General features: G+C 61.9%; 1 protein-coding gene across 3 annotated transcripts in view; it reads right to left on the bottom strand.

Moving 5' to 3' along the window:
• Positions 1-13,751, bottom strand: part of CLCN2 (chloride voltage-gated channel 2) — a 45,177-nt gene extending 31,426 nt beyond the window's left edge. Inside the window, exons 1-2 of one of the 3 annotated variants that reach the window (XM_089780734.1) lie at positions 13,575-13,751; positions 1,195-1,351 (exon numbers count right to left, since the gene is read on the bottom strand). In XM_089780734.1, coding sequence (XP_089636860.1) covers positions 1,195-1,351; positions 13,575-13,625 — 208 coding nt within the window. In that variant the 5' untranslated portion in view covers positions 13,626-13,751. The remainder of the gene's footprint in view (positions 1-1,194; positions 1,352-13,574) is intronic. The other 2 variants (XM_075938078.2, XM_075938079.2) reach the window with 2 other exon arrangements.
• Positions 13,752-20,912: the final 7,161 nt, after the last annotated feature.

A 20,912-nucleotide genomic window follows, 5' to 3' on the forward strand; every position in this document is an offset into this window, starting at 1 on the left:
GCACATGGGATAAATTCCACCCAGAGCCTGGGGTTGGTCCTTTGGGATTAGAAGAACCTGTTCAGATTCAGTGGGATTGGTTTTCATACCCTCAGGGTAGGGAACCTTAGGCCCAGGGGGTGGAGGCTCAGCACTGGGGAGCCCAGACGGGCGCTGCACGGCTGGAGCACACAAAATCTACTAGCCTGGGCCGCCCAGGTTCTGGTTGCGAGGGGAATGTGGGAGGGTCTTCGTCCTTCTCAGTCAGGGGCTTCTACTTTGCTTCTTAGTTGTGTGCAACCCCCGACTGATTTTTCTGTGGGTCAGCGGCTCTGACGGGAAAAAGGTTCCCCACCCCGGAGAGAGTGTTTTCTGGTTTGCCATTGTGTTGTGACTGGTTTGGTGCCTGATAGAGGGAAAAAAAACCCTAGTCTTGAGCTGTAAGCAGCCTTGTCCCTATATAATTTGCCCGTCTCAGTGATGCCTGCAGAAACCCCCTGTACTACGCCCCCTGCCAGGCCTGGGACCCGGCAGCGCGGGGCTGCCAGCTATTTTTGGGAAAGCCACTTTTCTGTGGGTGCCCAGCTGGGCAGGTGTCACTGTCCTCATTAGTGAGCGTCCAATGCCAACGTGTGAGTCATTTGATCTCCGGCAGCTCCGACCGACGGCCTGCCAAGGACACAGCCCAAATCCCCGTGTAGCACAGGGTGAGGTCATGCATGCTTAGCCTATTGTTACGGGTCACTGGCTGCTCTCCCGCCAGGAGGCACGGCCGAGCTCTGGGTTTGCAGGGCAGGCAGGGATGGAGACTTGGAAGGGGAACCAGAGCCCAGGAGCGAGAGAAAACAGAGAAGAAAGGGGGCTGGTGAGCTCAACGCACAGTGCCTGGTTGGAGGCTGCGAGCCCTGGCACAACCCCTGAGCCAGCCACACGGTGACGTGAAGGCCAGAGGGGATGGGAGGAGGGGACTGGGATGGGATGGGAGGAAGAGGGTGATGCTAGGGGGACACTGTGCACCAGGGCCCGGGCGTGCCCTGGAGTGTGGTCGTGCGCACACTAGGCCTGAGCGCGCACACACTTGTGCAGGAAGGATTCCCAGGCCGTGTGGGACTGGGGAGGCCGTGATCTTGCTGGGCTGGAGGATGGGGGAGTGGGATTCACAAGCGGACCTCCACCCCCAGCGATGGGGCAGCCCGTCCCCTGGGGGCTCCTTACTGCGGCAGCGGGCACAGCGGCTCTGGTCGTACTCCAGCAGCTCCGGCCCGCGGGCGTGCTCCTTCTGGAAGGCTTTCCGGCGTTCCTGCTGCAGCCGGACCCGTGCCGCCTCTTCCTTGGCAAAGGCTCCCAGGTCCTGCGTGTAGCGGCCATACATCTGGCAAAGAGAGCGCAGCGTCAGGGTGGCCAGGCAGCCGCGGGGGGCGGGTGACCAGCCAGACACGGGGGGGTCTGCCCTATCAGCCCCCACCAGGGCTCGGTGACCCTGGAGAGAGGACAGCAGGTTGCCCCTCAGTCCCCAACACAGGCAGTGCTGGGGGAAAGAAGCCAGAATGTGCCAGAGCTCAGCATGGGGCCCAACCCCCCTGAATCCACTCCCACTGGTGCCCCACACACTGGAGTCTGAGGGGCAGCAGGCAGGCAGCCCTGCTGCTCAGCACGGGGCTGTACTTGCCCCGCAGCCCTCAATCGCCCCCCTGCCCCTGGATCTGGGTTTCCTTCCCTTCCCCATGTGGCGCTGGATGTCTGGTTCGGAATGGAAGTTGCCTGGGGCAAAGGCAAGGCCTTTTACCCCACCCAGCACCAAGCACAGCCCTGGGCCCAGGTAAGGGCGGGCAGAGCGGGTGGCAATCAGGGCACAGCCCAGCGGGCCCTGGCTCCGTGTCCCAGCCCGGCCAGGTCAGTCCTAGCCCAGACCCCAGTGCCCCTGCACAGCACGAGTCGTGGTGCCCAGAGATGAGCCAGCAGCAAGGGATGAGGAGCGACCAGATAGCAAGGCCAGGTCTCGGCACCCAGCGCTCCTTGCACACCGCTCCCCTCCTGCATGGATGGGAAACCGAGGCGGGGCCAGGAGTCTGTGGGGGAGCTGGCTGTTTCGAATCCAGGAGTCCTGACTTCCAACCCTGTGCTCTTCCCATTGGGCAACACTGCCAGCAAAGGGAGCAGAGAGAGCTCACAACTCAGCCCCTCCCTTCCCAGGGCACAAAGGGAGGGAATCCACATGGCGGAGGCCTGGCCAGGACAATGCCAGGCAGATAAGGAGGCTTCAGAGTCCATCAATAGCAATTGTTTCCCCAGTGCCATGCGGCTCCCAGCACCAGCACCGGAAATGGGGCCCCAGCGCCCGGCTGGGATGGCCTGGCACCAGCACATGCCCGGCTCAGTGGCTGGCAGGTGGCAGCATGACATCAGCGGAGGGCATGCCCCCAGCCTGCCCAGGCCAGGGAGAGGGGGACTCCAAACAAGAGGAGGATGCCCCGGCTCATGTCCCCCCCCCCCCCCAGCAACAAATACTCACAAGGGGGTGGGGGCAGCTCACAAGGGGCCTCCCCACAGCCACCGGCCAAACAGGCTGTTCTCAGTCTGCTCCAGAGCCGGGCACCGCCTTTCCGAGCGGGTGCCCAGCCACTGCCCTGCCCCGCTAGCCCAGCAAGAGGACTCAGCAAGACCCTGAGCTCTGATTTGTGCCCGGCGGCTTGCTCCTTTCAGCCCCAGCGCTGGCGAGCTCCCCCGCTGCCAAGGCTCAAGGGGAGACTCACTAAAACTTCCCTTCGACGGGGGGTTCCAGCTCCTCGTCAGGTGCACCCCAGCGAGGGTCCCTCCGGGCTATGGAGGCAGGACCAGAGCAGCAGGGGCTAGATGCAGAGTGGGGGGGGAGGAAGATGTAGAGCAGGTGGGGAGTTCCTGTGGGCTATGGGGCAGGTGCTGAGTGGGGCGCAGGCCCAGAGTGCGGGGGGGGGGGGGATCCCTGCATGCACACACCCACCCACACGCCAGCGCAATGCTGAGCTGATCCAGCTGCTTGTGCCTGAGGAGAGGTGCTGGGATACACCTTGGAGCCTGTCGCCCATTGCTGGCTTGGTGCTGGCCCCACCATGACGGGGGACCAGGCCTGGACATGGAGCCTGTCACCTCTAGGTCGCCCTGGGAGCTCAGACATAGCCCAGAGCAGTCACTGGGCAACCACTGACAGCCCCCAGCCAGGGCTGACGGCGCATGAGAAGTGGGTGAAGGATGAACCCGCCCCCCCCGCAGCAGGTTGTTCGGAGCCTGTCAGTTGGGGGGCAGAAGCTTCATCCTATTGAGCGCCCCTGCAGGCAGGTACGATCTTACGAATGGCCAGTCCTTCCCGCCAAGCCCACTAAGCTCTGGGCCTCACTGATCTGGTGGCAGGGAGTTCCACAGGCCTGCTGCGTCTTAGGGACAAAGCCATCTCCTCTCGTCGTTCTGAAGCAGGAGGGCTGGGTCCACACCCCGCCCAGCACCGCTGCTGCCAGCATCCCTGGGCTGAGGGAAAGTCTCCCTGGGCTGGTGTTGGGTCCTGCTAGGAGGAGGCACGTGGGACAGGCTGAAGCCAGGCCCTGTGTCAGCACACACCCTGAAGGCAGAGAGGAGGCAGCACTGGAGAGATCCAGCAAAAAAGATGCACCTCGGGGGGGGGGGGACGACTCCCTGACAGAGGGACATCAAATAGCAGGGGAGAGGCTGGCTGGAGATGCAGAGCTGGGAGCCTGGGGGCGGAGGCTGGCACAGCTCCTGCCACCAGCTGAGAGCTCCCTGTGCCCTTGCTCTCCAGCAGGAGGGGCGCGGACCAGGCGTTGATCCTGCACTGTAAGGGCACTGCCAAGGATCTCCTCCCCGGGCAGGGCTGGGATACCGAGTGCCAGGAACAACAGGCGGCGTTAGCCAAGGCAGCCCCTCGTGGGAAGCAAAGCCGAGGGGCCCGACGGCTCTGGCACCAAGCGCACGGACCCTGCGGCACAGGAGCGATCTGAGGACCACGCTGATTCACCTGCATGCCCAGGGCGGGCTGCATGGGCCCACCTGAGCCGGCACACAGGGCCCCGGCAGCCCCGGACACAGCTCATCCCACGCTGCAGCTCTTCTGTCTCCACAAGCTATGGGCTGACGGGCCCTGGTTGCTGGCAGGGCCTAGAGGCTTGGGCAGGGCAGGTGCAGCAGCGCAGCTCCCAGGAAGACTCAGCAGGACACCCACGTTCATCTCTGACCCCCTCTGAAAAGCACCGGAACCTTTGCAGGCCCCAGGCGAGGCAGCAGTGATGCAGAGGCACAGGGGAGAGAGGCACGGCTTTGCACTGGGGTTGAACCCGGCTCCAGTGCGCGATTCCAAGCTGAGACACGTGCTCCCAGCTGGCCTGGGGAGCAGGGAAGGGGGCAGGCAGAGAGGAGACCCAGAGACACTTTGGGCAGAAGGGCAGCTCCATCACACAGTCCTTGTCTGCTTCCAGAGAGATCACCACGGGGAGGGGCGGGGGAACATGGACAGCAAACGGCAGGGCCGGGCTGCCAGTACCAGCTGAGCAGAAAGCCTGGCTGGGACGGGGCGGAGGGGGGGACGAGACCCCAAGGGAGTCCCGACACACTCCCTCGGGCGCTAACCTGGGGGCACCTAGGACTGGCCGGATTTAGCAAAGTCCTTGGCCCTGCACCACCAGTCTCTGGCTTGGAACGGAACCGGGCCCACTGCAGCATCCGTCCTGCCCCTCATCCCAGAGGGGAGTGCAGGCTGCCCCGGTGCCGGCTGGCGTGGGGAGAGAGGCGAGGAGGGGTGCAGGGAGCAGAGGCCCACGCTGCCAGGAGGTGAGGGGGACAAGGCGGGGAGCATGTACTGCTGCCGGAGAGCCACAAGGGGGTGCCAGGGAGAAGCGGAAGAGTCTCCGCGGGCACCAAGGAGGCGGCTGGTAAGAAACAGGCCTGGCAGCAGGGGGCAGAAATCCCCAGAGCCCAGGGTGGAGAGCAGGCTGAATGGGCCAGTCTCTGGGACTCAGCATGGGGTCAGTGCCACAGCTCAGATCTAGGCAGCAGCTGCCAAGGGGCCTGCAGGCCAGGTTTCTGTGACATGCGAGGTGCCTTTCCTCACCGTGCACACTAAGCCCAGAGCTCGCCCTGCAAGGGCAGGGATGGGCGGTACAGGGGGGTCAGAGCTGGGCTCAATTTCCTGCTCCGCCACAGACTCCCTGTGACCTTGGGCAAGTCACTCAGCTCCCCATCCGTGCCATGGGGATAATGGCTGCAGTGGGTGGGAATCTCTGTGCAGCCCCAAGCAAGCTGTTTGCTATGACTCTGGGTGGGTTGAGGCTGCTTAGCCTGCGACTTAGCGCTCATGTCACGCTCAGAGGAAATGTCTTTGTCCCTCCCCATGGCTTGCCTGCGGAACTCCCTGCCACCAGATCCATGGGGCCCGGAGCCTACTGATCTTGAAGTGGCCACTCCGGTGGGTGACGTGCAGAGGCACTGGTGAGGATAAACACATTAGGGGGTTCAAGCCCCCGTTAGGGAGAGGGGAGCCATAGAAGTACTTTAAACGGAGGCTGTTACAGCTTCCCACTTCTTAGCCTACAACCCCTTCCTCCTGCCACTTGCCTGTGTGACCTCCCCAAGGTCACCCCAGGTCCCCTCAGCCCCTCCTGCGTCATCACTCCTCCCTCCGTAAGCGCTGTTGTGTCTGGGAGCCAGCTGACGGCTCAGGCAGGACATGCCAATGTTTGGGGCAGCTGCACTCTGCTATGGAGAAATCAGTCGCTACCAATAGCAGCCTGCGATGCCATCTCTGATCCCTGCGCCGCAACGACAGGCAAGGCGGGGCGTGCCCACCGCTGGACCTTGGCCTCCCCCCCCCCCCCCGGGGACATTACCAGGGGTTTGTGCTTGTTTCGAGGGGAAGTAAAATGAGAAATGCATCAGGGGAGAAGAACAAAGACCCCCCGCCCCGGGATGGGAATCCTGCCCCTGCCAGGCACTTTATGAGCCCCAAACACACGCCCAGCAGAGCCACACGACAGCACCACCCCCAACTCGTCACTCGGTCGCATCAAAGCCAGCTCCTCCGGAACAGCAACAGAACCCGCTCCTCGGGGAGCACCGGCCCTGCCAAATTCCAGCCACTTCAGCTTCAGAACTGCACAACGGGAAAACAAAGCCGCTAGCGGGATCGGAGGGCAGGCAGCCCCCACCCGAGTCCCCGTCTCGTCCTTCCACGGGCTGAACCATCGCTCTTCAGACCTGCCCTCCCGCCAGCGGCCGGCCTCAGAGCGCCAGCGAGTGCCACAGCAGGGCTTAGAACGGACACGGTTAGGTGCCTTTGACGCTAGCCGCCCCTCCAGCGCCTGCTTTCTGGCAGAGGACCCTGAGCCGAGCGTGGCATCCCAGCGGACATCGGCCCAGAGCGTTACACGCAGCAACCGTACAGCAGCACAGCGCTGCGCCGGGTCCATGTGCGGCAGAGCGTTCCCCACTGAACAGACTGTTCCCTCTGCCAAGCTCTGCCCAGCCGCCCCCCTCCAATCGCTCACTCACACCCTGGCCAACCCGGTGACACTCTGGTTTGTCTCCTGTTTGGACTTCGTTAGCTTTGCTCTTTCCCAAGTACAAATATTGGCGCAACTGGGGCTGCAGTGATCCCTGGGTCTGCTCCCGAACAGCAAGGTGAGGGCCTGGCTCACAGCGCCCCCAAGAGGCAGGGAAATGGGGTTCTGGGGGAGCTGCATTCTCCTAAGGCCAGTGGCTTCCCCTCTGGTCTTGGCAGTGCCCAGCCGCATCCCCGCACGGCACTGGCTGTGCCCGCCCTGCTTGCTCTGCCAAAGGCCGGACGCTTTGTTTGGGCTCCCCGAGGGGCTTGGCCACAGCTCTCTGCCTTCCCCCAGCTTATTTTTCAACAAAGGCCTTTTGAAAACAAACAGCAGCGAGTCCCCTGCCTCCGCAGAGAAGCAGCTGAATAAGCACAGCTCCAGGGTGGCAGGGAGGCCGGGGGCAGGGAGAGAGGCTCTCCCGGACCTTTCACTTGACCGCATCCCTCGGGTGCCCGGCCCGCTGGCCCTCAGTGGGGGCCTCAGGCAACTCCGCTTGGGCAGCGCCTGAACCCATTCAAAGGGCTCCTGCCCAGGCTGAGCGTGGCCCTGAGACAGCACTGTGAAAAGGCCCCAGATCTGGCCGGGGGCAGAAAACCGAGGTCGTCATGTGGCCTGAGGGAGGGGAATTCATCCGACTGCATTGGCACCTCTAGGGGCACCGAGCACCATGCATGCCCAGGGAGAGGGCACTGGGCTGGGCATGCACCTGCATTTGCCCACACACCTGTGACTCCCCGCTCTGAGGCAGGCAGATGAACCTGAGCCTGGCTGGGGAGAGGCAGGGGCTGGCCATGGCTGCTCCTGGCTCTTCCTCAGCTCTGGAGCCTGCCTGCCAGACATGGGGAAGAGACGGCACCTTCTGCAGCTGTTCCTGGGACCGGGCCTGCGTGAGTTTGGGGGGGTCCTTCTCATGCCCAGATACCCCGGGGCAGCCTGCTGGTTACACTGGCACATGCTGCAGTGCCGATGCCCCCGCAGCCCCATCCAGCCTGCACTGGCCCCATGTCACGGGCACCTCCATGTGCCAGCCGTGTCCTGTGACTACATTCTGGGCCCCCCTTAGTTCCCAGGGTGCCAGGTCCACGTTGGTTGAGGACAGGACTTGAGCCCTTGATCTCTGGCTCCGGAGACGGGTACCTTATTCACTGTGCCACTGGAGGAGCTCCCCCTCCCCCAGACTCCCTACATTCTGGGCCTCCCAGCCAACCAAGGCCCTGCCCCCAGCCCAGCCATGGCACGGAGGTGGCGCAGCGTCCCGCCTTGGCCCCAAGGCCACCATATGAACAGGCAGCAGGTGACAAGACTCGGGCACCTCCCCTCCCCAATGCCCCACAGGAGGGAGCCGGCACCGCCTGCTCTGGGGGCTCCAGCCAGGCTGCAGGAGCCAGAGCCGGGCACAAACAGCAGCCGGCTCTAGAAAGGATCAGTCCCAAGTTCTCACAGACTCGGGGCCCACGGGCTCAGGCGGGAGGGGTCCCGGAGAGGCTGGGGAGCCACGTGAGCATGGCACAGGGACTCTCAGCTTCTCGCTGAAAAGGCCTTTTCTTCTGAGCCGGGCTGCGTCCCTGGGCGCCAGGAGTGCCGGGGACAAAGGGAAAAGCAGCAACAATCTGTGTCACGCTGCTTTTATTACCCTCTCCCGGGCGGCTGGGATCACCCTGAGCTGCCGCAGCAGGAACAAGAGGTGCTTGTGAGACGCTCCGGCGGCGGCACCTCGGAGCAACAGGGCTGGGCACGAGAGGGGCTCACGTCCCGGCCACGGGCACCCCATGCAGCTCTTGCAGGAGGGCTTGGGGAGCCACCCAGGGCAGAGGGGTCCAGTCTCTCGCCCTCCCCAGGACGGGGTCCTCTGCCAGCACTTTGGGTGAGATTGTGGCAGTAGGAGAGGGGCTCGTGCGTCCCTTCGCACGCTGCTAGCTGTGAGCCGCCCCCGGCGACGGAGCGGGACGGAAACCAGCCCGCAAGGGCCTCCATCGCCCACTGCGGCCAGAGATAAGGAAGCTGGAGAAGAGATGGAGGCAAATGGGGAAACCGGAGAAGGATGGAGCTGTCAGCGGGGGCCAAGAGAGACCTGCCCTAGCCCCGAGAAAGGAGACTGAGGCTTAGTCAGACCGCAGGGTTATGGGGTGGGGGCAGGGCCGGCCCACAACATTTTGGCACCTGAGGTGGGGAGCTCAAATAACGCCCCCATGCTGCACCAGCAGCAGACAGTTTTCGACACTCTGGTTCCTAGTGGCACCCCCCCCCAGTCTCAGTTCGCCTCATGGTAAGGCCAGCCCTGGGTGGGGGGAGAGGACGGATGGGGGCGACGAAGAGCCCCGGCTGTTTCCCGAAGCAGCACTTTAAAGGCTGTAGCCATTTGATTGGATTGGGACGCATCTGGGAGGGCGATTCCCACAGCTCGCTCACTGTGCAAACCAGTCGGGCCCGGCTCCAGCTAGACCTGAACTCCCTGGGCTGCAAAGGTGTGAAATGTCTCAGAGGAGGAAACGGCATCCGTGTCGTGCACTCCGCCAGCCCCACGGCCACGGGCACTTCCCCAGCCCGGCACAAGCCGCCTGCAGCGCCCCTCCGCTGCCCCCCGGCCCTGCCTAGAGCCCAGCACAGTGCAGGCCGTTCCCAAAGGCCCACCTGGCCAGGAGCTCTGTGGAGGGCATAGGCGGTTACCCAGGCCGTCTGAGCGATGGAGCCGGCTCAACCAGAAAAGGGACAAGTTGTCCCCTGATCAGCAGGGAAGCGGGGGGGGGAGGGGGCATTTCACATGCTCATGGGAGCTGGCACCGCATCGCTCACGACTGGCAGGGGGGCACCGCCTGTCTCCAAAGCACCCTGCTTGCTCCATCAGCTGGGCTCCTGGGGCGAGGAGGCAGACGGCAGTGACTGTGCCGGGCACGGGCTGAGGTACTGGGGGCCACACGAGCCCTCCCACCCTGCGGAGTCTCTCACGAGGCAGTAGGCTGCTTGGCAGCTGCTGCACAGACACTGACCCCATCCCCATACATCTCTGTTCTCACAAGTGCAGCCTCCCGCCCCCCGCCCCGAGCTGGGTGGGAGCACTAGGGAGCTGCCCAGGAATGGAGGGGCTTGGGACAAGGTGCGCGGGGGGAGAGGGAGAAGCTATTCTAGAAACAGCACCTCCACCGACATGCCCTCCTTCCCCACCGCACCGTGCAGCCCTCCGATCCAGCACCAAGCCACACGGTGTCCTTATGCCTGGGGAGCTGGGCGGGCCACCAGGACGCTTCCCTCAGTGGACGGCTGGGCATCAGCCCTCTCCGCAACCGTGGGTTTGTGGTGTCCCTCTTCTGTGCCCATCTCCAGAGGAGCTGAGCCCGTTACAGCCCCCGGGAGGGAGCCGGGGCTCTTTCCTCACCCTGCCGCAGCAACTAGGTCTGGAGATTGGGGTTCACTCCCTAACGTAGGGCGGCCATCGCAGCAGGGTGAAGGCAGCCTGCCCTCCGTCCTGGCATGGGCTCTTAGCAGAGTCAGCTGCAGGCTACTCCCCAGGTGGTTGGTACCAGCTGCCCAGAATGCCCATGCTCCAGTGGCGGGGGCTGGGAAGAGCCACCGGTCCCATGTGTAGATATGCCAGGAGGCCGTTTGGCCCCTGAGACAACAGCTCTCCTGCCCTCACACTCTATCCCGGGATATAGAGCCCTGGAAACTGCCCACCCAGCGCGTGCACCTGACCTCTTCCTAGCAAGGCACTGCCAGGAGAGACCACAGGCAGCTAAACGGCACCGCGCCCCCCTGCCCCCGCCGTGAGCACAGTGGAGATTCGGGGCTGGGCAATGCAGGTGTGCGCTGCAACACGCCGCCCCCCTCTCTATGAGGCAGTCCCACGGCCTCCGGCTGGAGCCAGAGTAACACTGCAGCGAGCTGGGGAGGAGAGTCCTCGGCGCACTGCTGGGCCCTTCGCCCTGCCGCCTCGCCAGCATCCAGCAGCCTATGCCCCTGGCTTGCCCGGGGCTGCATGTGCTCTACTAGCACATCCTGCATAGGGTATCAGCAAAACCCCTCCTCCCGCCACAATCCAGGAACCCCTCTCCCCTACAGCCTCCTTAGCCCAGCCCTCGCTCACTCCCAGGCCAGGGACTTCACTAGCCACAGGACCACACGCACTAGCCAGAGACGGATACAAGAGATTGGGGAGAGGGGGAGTCAGTGTCCGGGGGGCGGAGAACGGGCAGGGCAGAAGTCAACCCCTCTCTGCCCCATTACTGAAAGAGGAGGGGCTGTGGGGATCTGGAGCAGGTACTGCCCCCAGGCCTGCTCTCTCTGCCTCCGGCTGGCAGGTGTCCGAAATCTGAAGTGCCTCCCTACCCCCCAGTGTCTCTGATGCTCAGTGCTGGGCCAAGCAGCTGCAGCACAGCACGGACTGGGCTCCTGACCAGCCACAGCAAATGCTGAAGGGCTTGGAGCTGGCACAACCTCGCGTTCCCCTTCTTAGGTAACACCTGGTCCCCCAAAGGCACGTCCGGCAGAGGGGCTCAAGGCATGACAGCCACACCAAGAGACTCGGCCATTTCTCAGGGCGAGCGCCACCTGGCCTGGCTCAGAGGCCTGTGTTTGCCCCCAACCCCAGCGCCTGCTCCTCTCTGACCCACGATTCCCCCACCACCTTCTGTGCCCCTTCCACACGCCAACCCCCTCAGCCCTGTGCCCCTAGAGCCGCCTCCAAGGGCAGCCCTGAGGGGCCTCTGGCCCCTTGCTTCCCGAAGGAATGCAGCCACCTCTGGGGTGTGGCAGGGAAGCGCAGTTCACCCAGGGTGCAGCACCACCACAGGGACACTGGTCACCTGCTACTTCATCGCCTGGGGCTTGAGCCTCAAAGGATCATGCAAGCACATGGAGCGTCAGCACCCTCAGCAGCTGCCCCTTGCAGAGCCCAGGAGGCAGCAGAGCGCAGCCTGCCAGCAGCGCCCCCTGCAGGGTACGTGCAGTGTCGCATGCTTCTCCCCACCAGGACAGGGCTGTGCAGGCATCTGAGCAAGACGGGGAGAGTCCCCTCTCCCATCAGTTCTGGAGAGATGCCAGCGGGACGGCTGCACCCAGCTCGGGGGGAACTCTGCCATGTGAGTGACAAACCAGGCGTGGAGGAGCCCCTTAAATAGAGGAGGCTGGCACACTGATGTGGCCGGGAGGGAAATGAGCAGGGGGGGGAAGTGCCATGAACTTGCCCTACTCAGGCTGTGGGATGTGCGCGAGACCCTCGAGCAAAGCGCTTGGGCTGTTTCATGGAAGACAGGGTGACCAGAAAGCAAGGGCAAAAGGACGGCGGTGGGGGGTAATAGACGCCTATAGAAGAAAAAGCCCTGAATGATGGGCCTGTCCCTATGAAATCGGGACACTTGGTCACCCTGACGGAAGAGGAGATCTTGAGGCAAAAGAGGAGCCTGCAGGGAGCAATATCAGCTCTCTGAGCCAGGGAGAGCGGGTCTGAACCCGCCCCTGGATGGAGCACAGCCAGGCACCCCGAGGAGCACCTCTGACCCAGCAGCTGCAGGGAATGGGAGCTGGAGGAGGAGCGTTGATTCTGGGACCCGGGGAGATGAGGGAATCGCCATGCTGGAAGCAAGGGACATGGCTGGGCCCTGCAGGAGAGGCGAGGCAGGCCGGGGTACTAGCAGGCAGTGTTGCGGGGGTAAGAGCTGGGCGGCGAAGCTCAAGCTGAGGGATGGGGGCATCAGAGAGGCCAGGAGATAGGGGAGCAAAGTCCCTTTGCACTTTGGCCTCCCAGGCATGGAGCTGCGAGGAGCCGTGTGTTTACCTGGCGAGTACAGGCAAGAGGCAATCCAGGAATCAGGAGATACGGACATCTAGGGTGCAGTACTCGCACCATAAACACGGGACTAAGGTTAAAGGTGAGGAAGCCAGGCAGTGAGCTGTGTGGAGCTTGCTGGAGAAGGGGTTGGGGCACAGAATAGAGGCACCCTCGGGACGGGGTGTAGGACAGAAAGGCAGCCGCAGCAAGCCAGGTTGCCCACCGTCATACACAGCAAGACGCTTAGGGGCTGGCAGGGAAACGAAAGGAGCTAAATCTGTGAGTGGGGGTGTGCCACACACTGCTGAGAGCCTGGGAGACAGGGGATGGGCTGCAGGTATTAGTGAGGTTTGGAGGGGTGGGGGGTGGAGAGGTGCATAAGGCGGTTTAAGGGGACACAAGGGATCAAATGACAATTTAGGCTGATTATCAGTGGGAAACTCCCTGACTAGATGGATCTGGCTAGGGATCATCTCCCGGGCAGGGCTGCGAGCCCCGTTGCTCCCCAAGAGGGGGATGGACGTGGGCAGGGAATGGTGCTGCCAACATGCCTTGTGACACCAGGGGCACAGTCTGTGGGGGGAGAATGGAGGAGAGGGGAGGTAGTGGAGGCATGTGGAATTCAGGTTTCTATGAGGGAAGGTCTGGGGGAGCAGAAACCCCCAAGTTGGCCCCCAGGTCAGCACTAGCAAGGGACTTGTCAATCCCCTCCCACCAGCCAGGGTGCAGCCTGAAAGCTCCCAGTGGGGGGGGGGGGCTGCAGCCTTGCCCTCCTGGGTGTGCCAAATGTCCCCCCCACTCCTGCCCAGGGGCCCCAAGGTCACACCAGCTGACGTTGTTCTGTTCACAGGGCTCGGTGCTGGAGAGACAGGCAGCGAGGGGTGGGGACTCGGGGTCCCGGGCACTGACATGGCAAACGCGGCCCCCGAGAAGGGGGCAGCCTGGTGCCAAGAGCTGGCACGGGGAGAAGAGGGGGCCTGAGCCCGGCGGGAGAGGAAATCAGCAGAAAGCTCCGGGAGGCACCGGCCACCCCCCACGCTCTGGCAAGGCAGGTCTGGCCCCAGGGCAGGGGCAGGGGGGCGCCCGCAGCCCTGGCACCACACACGCCCAGCGTCCTCCTGGAGACCCGCCTCAGCTCCCCCACGGCCCCCCCGGCATCTCCCCAGGCGCCGCCACGGGGGGCAAGAAGTTTCCCTGCAGAGCCCGGAGCCGCCCGCCTGCCCCCGAGCAGCGCCGGCCACACTCACCAGCGTCTGCTCGTACTGCAGCGCCCGCCGCTCCATCCCGTCCGCGGCCATCGCGGCGCCCGCCCCGTCCGCGGCCCCGGCTCCGGCTCCGCTGCCCCGGCTGCAGCCGGCGGCTCCTGCCCGAGCCCCCGCGCTCTCCCCGCCCCGATGTGGGGCGGGCCCGGCGCTCGCTCCGCCTCTGGCGGGGAAGGGGCAGAGCCGGGGCCGCCGGGCCGGAGCCGGGGCTGCCCTGTGCCACGTGCGCGCGGGAGCCCCCGCCCCCGGGCCAGGACGGGGAACGCCCCGGAGCCACGCTAGCCCGCCTGGGACTGGCACGGGGGTGGGCAGGAGGCGGGGGCCGGGGTCGCTGGTGGCTACTGCGGGACCCTGTCCCAGGCCGTCTGCCCCCGAGGATGGCACCGCCCTGCCCTTGGATCACTGGTGTGTCCCGGGCTTCCTGCTGCAGGTTGCTCTGCTGGGCCTGGCTCTGTCCCAGCTGCTGAGTCCTATTTGCTCCTAGCCCCCTGCGGGTGTGGGGACAGAACGGGAGGGGAGCGGGTGCAGGGGGGGCTAGTGGCCAGGAGTCCTCCTCTCTAACTCGTCCATCCCCCGGACTCCCCGGCTTCAGGCAGCTTTGGCACCCAACCGCTGGGCAAGCCACTTCATCCTTTGCTCGGCGGGGCTGCTGAGACCGGCCCCTTCCTAGTGCCTCGTGTTGGCTCCGCGCTCTGATGTGGCCTGGCCTGGCCTGGCTGAGACAGGCTGGAAGAAGCCCAGGGCTGTTTTAGAGGGGAGCAGCAAGTCACATGCCAGGCGCGGCGTGCAGGAGGGATAATTCCTGGAACGGGGCTCGCCGTGGGGTTGGCAGGAGCCACTCACAGAACAAGGAGCCGTGTGTGCTGCTCATCCAGAGAAGCCCAGGTTAGGGACCTTTGCTAGCAGGCAGCGTGTGTGTGTGTGTGTGTCAGCCAGATGTGAGGGGGCCTTCCCCTCACACACACACCCCTGGCCTTTAGACATCTAGAAACTGGTTGTTCTGCCGAGGCCAGTGAATGTGGGACCCCCCCTTCCCCGAGCAGGGATACCCACAGAGGCTGCTGGGCGGGGGGAGGAGCTGAGGTGTCCAGTGCTTTCCCCTTAGTCTCTGCAGTTCTGCTCTCAAAAGCCTCATGGCATTGGAGCTGCTCTGCCGTCATTGACTGCTGTGGCTTGGCCCGGGTCTGGGGACCATTACTAGGGTAACGGTCGAACTCCCATTAGTTTCAAGGGGAGGTAAGTGCCTGCCTACCTTCGAAGATCCCTGCCCGCCTGCCTTGGGCTAACCCCTGGCCCTGCTGCTCCGGCTCGCCCCGCTCCAGAGCTCTCCAGAACACCCACTGGAGCCTTCCGGCTCCAAGCCATTGCCTCTCTCGGGCAGAGACCCATCTCTTGCTCCCTCCAGAGTGGGGAGTTAGGTTGCAACCCCTCTGCACCTCACCAGGATGAACCTTTCTCCAGTTCCTCCGCCAGGGTACCCCAGTCTCCCCCCTCCTTCCACGCCCCGGCCCAAAGCCAAGGGCATTGATTCCTAGGGAAGAGCATTACCGATATGCCGTACTGGTATAGAAAGCTCCTGCATGCTTGTTGAAAGTTTCCTGGAGGTCACCCTAACTTTTATGGGATCCTAGTGAGCCCAAGTTTGTCCAACCTTTCCCCGTGTGTGGCCTCCCCTTGGACAGAAGGTCCTGTCCATTTGCTGGATGGAAAGAAGGCCTCCTTGGGTGAGTTTAAACTCAGCCTTTTTCTGCCCAAAGCCCTTTCTCTGGGTGTTGGTCTGTGGAAAAGCCAGTTTGGCCCAGTCTATGCAAGCCTCTCTGCAGGGTGTCACCTCTCCGCAGTGTTTATAACCCATGTGATTTGCCTTAATCACCCCCCACCCCGGTTTTGGTTCCTGGAAGAGCGTTGTAATCCTGCCACAGTATTGCATATGGCCCTGGCCCATGAGGATATTGTCAACTGCATACAAGATGGTCTTCAAAGGGATTGCAATGTCTAGGCTCCTTCTCCCTTACCCGGCCTGCTACAGCCATGCTGGGCCATTCCTTTCCCAGGCCCAGTCGCTGCCTGACCGTCCCCCGCCTGTTCAATGGCACCGTCACCATCCATCTCCAAAGCCAACTTGCCTTCCTGGTAAGGTTGCCAACTCTGGCTGGATCTATTCTGTGAGGTTTTATCTCATGTCATAATGCCATTAATGACCGACCTGCTGTACTCAAACTCATTCACTCCAGCGCCGTCCTCTTGTCTTTGGTAGAAATAAGGAGCGTCACATGTATCAGCAGGTCACATTTGAAGCATGTTGCGTAAATAACAATATTGCAACATCTCCAGTTGTATTGTGAGTTTTTTTTAAAGAGTGAGATTGGATTTAGGTTACTTAATTTGTGGGTGCATTTAGGTGTTTGTGTGTATGTGTGCGTGCGAGCAGGAGTTAATTCCATTATATAAAAATACAGGAAATAAACCAGCCTCCCATTAGAAATTGCAGGTGTAGTGAAAACTCACTGATGAGACTTATTGAGCGGGCAATGCATTCTGCTGAAAATTCATCGACTTTGCAACGCCCATTTTCATAGTCAGGGTCTTTGCACCGGTTGGTGCTATAACAACAATAGTACTTTGGGGGATTTTCATGTTACCAGCTTCCCCTGGATTTGCTCCGGCCTGAGGGCCCCACTGTCATGCAGCCTCCTTGCTGACAGGGTTTCCTTTCTGTCTGCACCTCAGGGCTGGAACAGGGGCTGAGTTGCTCTTATCCCTAGCTGGAAGCATGTGCTTGTGGGGGCAGTGCGCTCCTCAGGCCGCCTGCACGATCCCAGAGCGAAGAGATACATACATATCAGTGTTGGCATTTGAGTGCTTCTTAGACTCCAAAGTCGACACCTCACTGAGGTGAAGGGGGGTCGTTCACGCTCGGCAGAGACCTCAGCCCTGACAAGTTGGGGGGGAGGCAGAGGCAGGGGTGAAAGCAACTTAAATGTCTTACAGGTGCCGTCCTATTGCAACCCAAGTCCCTGCCAGCTCTTTCAATAGCTCCCGGCTGACTTTTGCCGCAGCTCAGCCAATTCTTGCTGGAGCTGCTCACCCATTACTTTCACCTCTGGGCATTTGGTTGTGCCTTGCGGAGCTGTGGAGGCGAAGAAGCAGGCACCCAGCCTGATGGAGGGCTGGGATCTCAGAGGAAGGAGTGAAGCCATCTCAGCAAGTTCCCGCTAACCCCCGGGACAGCAGGACTCCGAGACCAGCAGTGCAGAGAACTCGGGAAGGTCCCAGATATGGAACCAGTCCCAGGAAGAGCAGCACAGTCTCTACTAGTCCCAGTCTGAGACCCCAGCGGGCGGGGGTACTGGCTGAGTGGAGGGGACAGCTTGGCTAACCCGCATAGGCTGGCAAGGGCATCCCATGCAGCAGCTTTTGGAATGCATCTGGACGGGTGTGTGGCATGGCCTCCTGATGGGAGGTGTTGTGGTCCCCATATGCTCCATCTGTCAGCCAGGGCTGGGGCCAGAACTGCGGAATGTCCAGGGTCTCCGGGAGCTTGCTGGGAATGTCTCTTTGGCTGAATGAACCCCGCTCTGGAGGCCTCATCTTGCTAACAGTCCTGCGCTTGGCTTATGGGCAAATCTTGGTGGGACTGGAGGTGTCACCCTCTTTGCCTCCTCTACTTCCCACCCTCCTGGACTTTGCTCCCTCCAATGACAATAAACAGCATTGCCATAATAAAGGAAGGAATCCGCTTGTTTGGGCACAGAACTCACCAGCTTGTGAGCCGCCTCGGCCGTAAACCTAGACCTGCCTAGCCCCACCCCGTCCCAGCCACGGCTGGACCCAACCTGGGCACCTTCAGAGCCGCTGGCCAAAGAACATGCCAATTCCTCCCCTCCCAGCTCAGTCTGAACCCCACCCTCCCCGTGCAGTGCATTGTGGGACGCTAGGATTGGGATGAACAGGGACGTGCTGCTCAGTCTCCGTCCAGCATTAGCCCACCCAAGCAGCGTGGAAGGGCTGGAGGCGCAAGCAATCAGAGGCCAGCTGTTCGCACACCCACAATTAGAGACAGATTCCCAGCTTTCTCCCCGCTCTAGTCCTCTGAGGCCCCTAGATAAGGTGTTTGGGATACTTCTGGTCTACAAACCCAGGCTGCCTACAATAAGAAGGTGTTGTTCTCTTTCCCTAAAGCCTTTCCATTGGATGGATGGGCAGAGGCCTCCCTGCTTCCATGGGGCACCAGGCTCTCAGGTGTAGGCTGTGCCCAGGGCCTTGCCCTGGTATTGGTGCTCCAAGCCATTGGGGGCATGGGGAGAGGCAGCTGGAGGCTGGGATCGTAAGGTACAGGCAGTTCTCCCACCTAACAAGCTCCAGCTGCTTTCCCGGCTTTGATTGAGGTGTTTTATTGTTGAGCGTAATCTGCTTTATGGCAAGGGGACAATAAAGGCCTGACACATTGTTATACCCTGGTGCATAGTCCATTTCCCTGGCTCCGGCTCCTGTCCCCCAAGGTGTGCTCAAGAAAGACAGTGCCCAGCTTGCTATAAATCTGGAGGAACAGACCCCCCCCGCAGGTGAAATCCAATGCCGGTGGGTGCACTCCTGCCCACCCGTGTGGCACGCAGCAGCAGGCGCACCTGGGCCTGCAGGAGAGCTCGTTGGAAGAAAGCCAACCTGGCATTTGCACGAGGGACACTGTCAGATCAGAGCCCTGGCCCACCAGGGCTTGCCTGCCCCAGCACCCCAGCAATCTGGGCAGTAAAAGAAGCCAAAAGAGATTTCACAGGCCCATGGAAAAGGACCCTCCACTGACAGGTGACTGTCGCCAGGGGCATGCTGGTGACACCAGCTCAGACAGGGGACAGCGGTAGGCGAAGGGGATTGGCGACAGAAGGCAGCAGACAAGGAGAGACTGAAAGGCCTGCGGCTGGGTAGTCGAGAGAAGCGGAGAAGCAGCAGGCACCTGGATTGTGAACGATGGAGGGACATCAAGGGTCCCACTTGCCTTCACTCACTATACAAGGACACAGCACAAGTGGCAAGCAGCCAGAAGGACAAGCCCTTTTTACATTGTGAACAACCTGTGGAACTCCCTGCTACTAGATATCACTCGGCCAAGCACTTAGCAGGCATCCAATAAGCATCAGATTGCGAGACCATCCATCGTTACACTACAGAGGGGAAAAAGAACAAGGACACCCTCCTATTTTGGGACTCAGGGCACCCATTAGCTGATGCTGTCTTTTGCAAACCTGAAAAGAAAGCAGGAAGAGATGGGTTCCTGGCCCCCACCTGCCTGCCCTTTGCAGGGCCACTGCAGGATTGGCTCTCCCACCAGCCAAGGGCCCAGCAACTGCCTGGCGCTGGGGCGCTGCACAGAGCAGACCGTACCATGGGGCTCAAACTCATGGGCAACAAAAGTTTCTGCTTTTCTTGCTTTCATTCCAGCCTTCGCCCGTCCCCTAGAGATGGATAAGGCCCCCTGCAGCCCTTCTGGAGCTCAGCTCGGCCTCCTGCCTTCTGCTAATCTTGTGTCCTGAATCGACCCAACCCCCCAAATTCTTTAGCTGCTCTTCCCTTCATTCCTCCCCGTTTATCAGCTGCGTTCTGGTACAGATGTGCCAGGATGGGACACTGTGTTCCAGGTACGGGCTTACCCCCTCCCCAGCATGGCCTATAATCTTCTGACCTATCAGTGCTGATAAGGGCCCCTCCTTTCTGTGATTGGCATGCCAGGGACCTAGGCATGGGGAAAGGAGGGCAGCTATCTCCTTTCTGTGGCTGTTTCCCAACTGCCCAGTGCCGGTGTGTGACCGTGAAGGTCGGGGCAGGTGGAGAGGGCGCCTGTGGCCTTTGGCGACCGACTCCCCAGCTGTCCATTTGCACCAGCTGAGGGTGTGGCTCTGCACCTCAATTGCATCAGCCCCCTGCCTGCTCAGTTTCCCCAATAATACACACCAACTCTGTTGCTGCCACACCTCCCCGCTCTGGGGTCACTGCTAAGGCTCCCTATGGGCCCAGCACCACACACTAGGTGGCAATCCTGTGGACCACTGCAGAGAGGGAGGGTGCAGGCCCTTCTGAGGTCTTTCCTGCCCCCCGGTCTGTCTCCTTCCCTGGCTTTCAGGGCTCGGATCCCCATGTTCCCAGCCAGAGTCCAGCGACCTTGAAGCAAGGTGCCATCTGGGGAGAAGAGACCCAGGACAGGTCGGGATGGGCTGGGCTCCAAGGCATGGCTTGGTTCAGATGGGAGGGAGCACTTTAAGCAGTAGTGCCTGCTGTCCGGATGCCCTCTCGCCTGCGAAGCTGGCAGCGATCGGGGTCCATTTCATGTGACTGCAGCCCGCCCCCGGCCGACAGGAATTCTGCTTTGCACTGCTGTGGGTTGGCCCTACACTGGAGTCCCTGGCACTGCCCATTCATGCCTCCACCGCTTTCTCAGGGGACAAACAGCCTCACTGTTCCCAGCGCCAGACCTGGGGGCGCCTCTCCGCTGGTGGCACAGCACCTGCACCCCACGCCGAGAGGGGCCGGAGTCGGCAGCGGGCACCTAAAGCGTGAGTGCCCAGAGCAGAGCAACAGGAGAGAGCGAGGGAAGAGCCCTGGCCTGGGACAGGCGGGCTCCTGCCCCTTGGTGACAGTGCCACCCCTGGATTTCTGTCTCCTCCCAGCGGGTTTGCTGGGGCCACTTCCCACCATGTGAACGTCTCCCCCAATGCACTAGCACCAAGGGTCCTGGAAAGCTCCATCAAGGCCCAGCCCAGGCCACTGGGGGAGTCTCACAGACCCCCCCCCCCCTCAGGCACGCAGGGGCCATCTGGCTTGCCCCCTCCCACTCTCCTGTGCACACGAGCTAATTAGCCATAAAGGGGGCGCACCGGCAAGGAGCTCCCAGGGGTCTCTCCTAATTGCAGCGTATCTGGTGGTTCCCTCTACCCCAGCTCGCAGTACAGGCGCCGGCTGGACCTCCCAGGGACAGAGCCCATGGACAGGTTGCCGTGGCAACCACCACACGAGGGACTGTCATTGTCACCCCCAGGGGGCATCTGGCCAGCCCCTGATAGTGGCCAGTGCCAGATGCTTAAGAGGAAAGTGCAAGAGCCCCCCCATTGAGTCACAGTAGAACAACCTGCCAAGGGAGGAGGGTTCTTCCTAGACCTGCCAGGGAGTGGTGAGTGTGTTGTTAAATTGTTAATTTGTTAGCTAATTGTATTATGCCCTGAGGCCGAAGGGTGGTATCCCATCAAATAGAACAGCGGCTGTTCTCCTCTGGAATAAATGCTTAAGCCTTCATGAATGTCTAGTGGCAGAGAGTTCCACAGGCCATGCCTG

This window comes from Pelodiscus sinensis, chromosome 10 (assembly GCF_052426305.1).
Source record: "Pelodiscus sinensis isolate ZL-2025 chromosome 10, ASM5242630v1, whole genome shotgun sequence".
Lineage (NCBI taxonomy): Eukaryota > Metazoa > Chordata > Testudines > Trionychidae > Pelodiscus > Pelodiscus sinensis.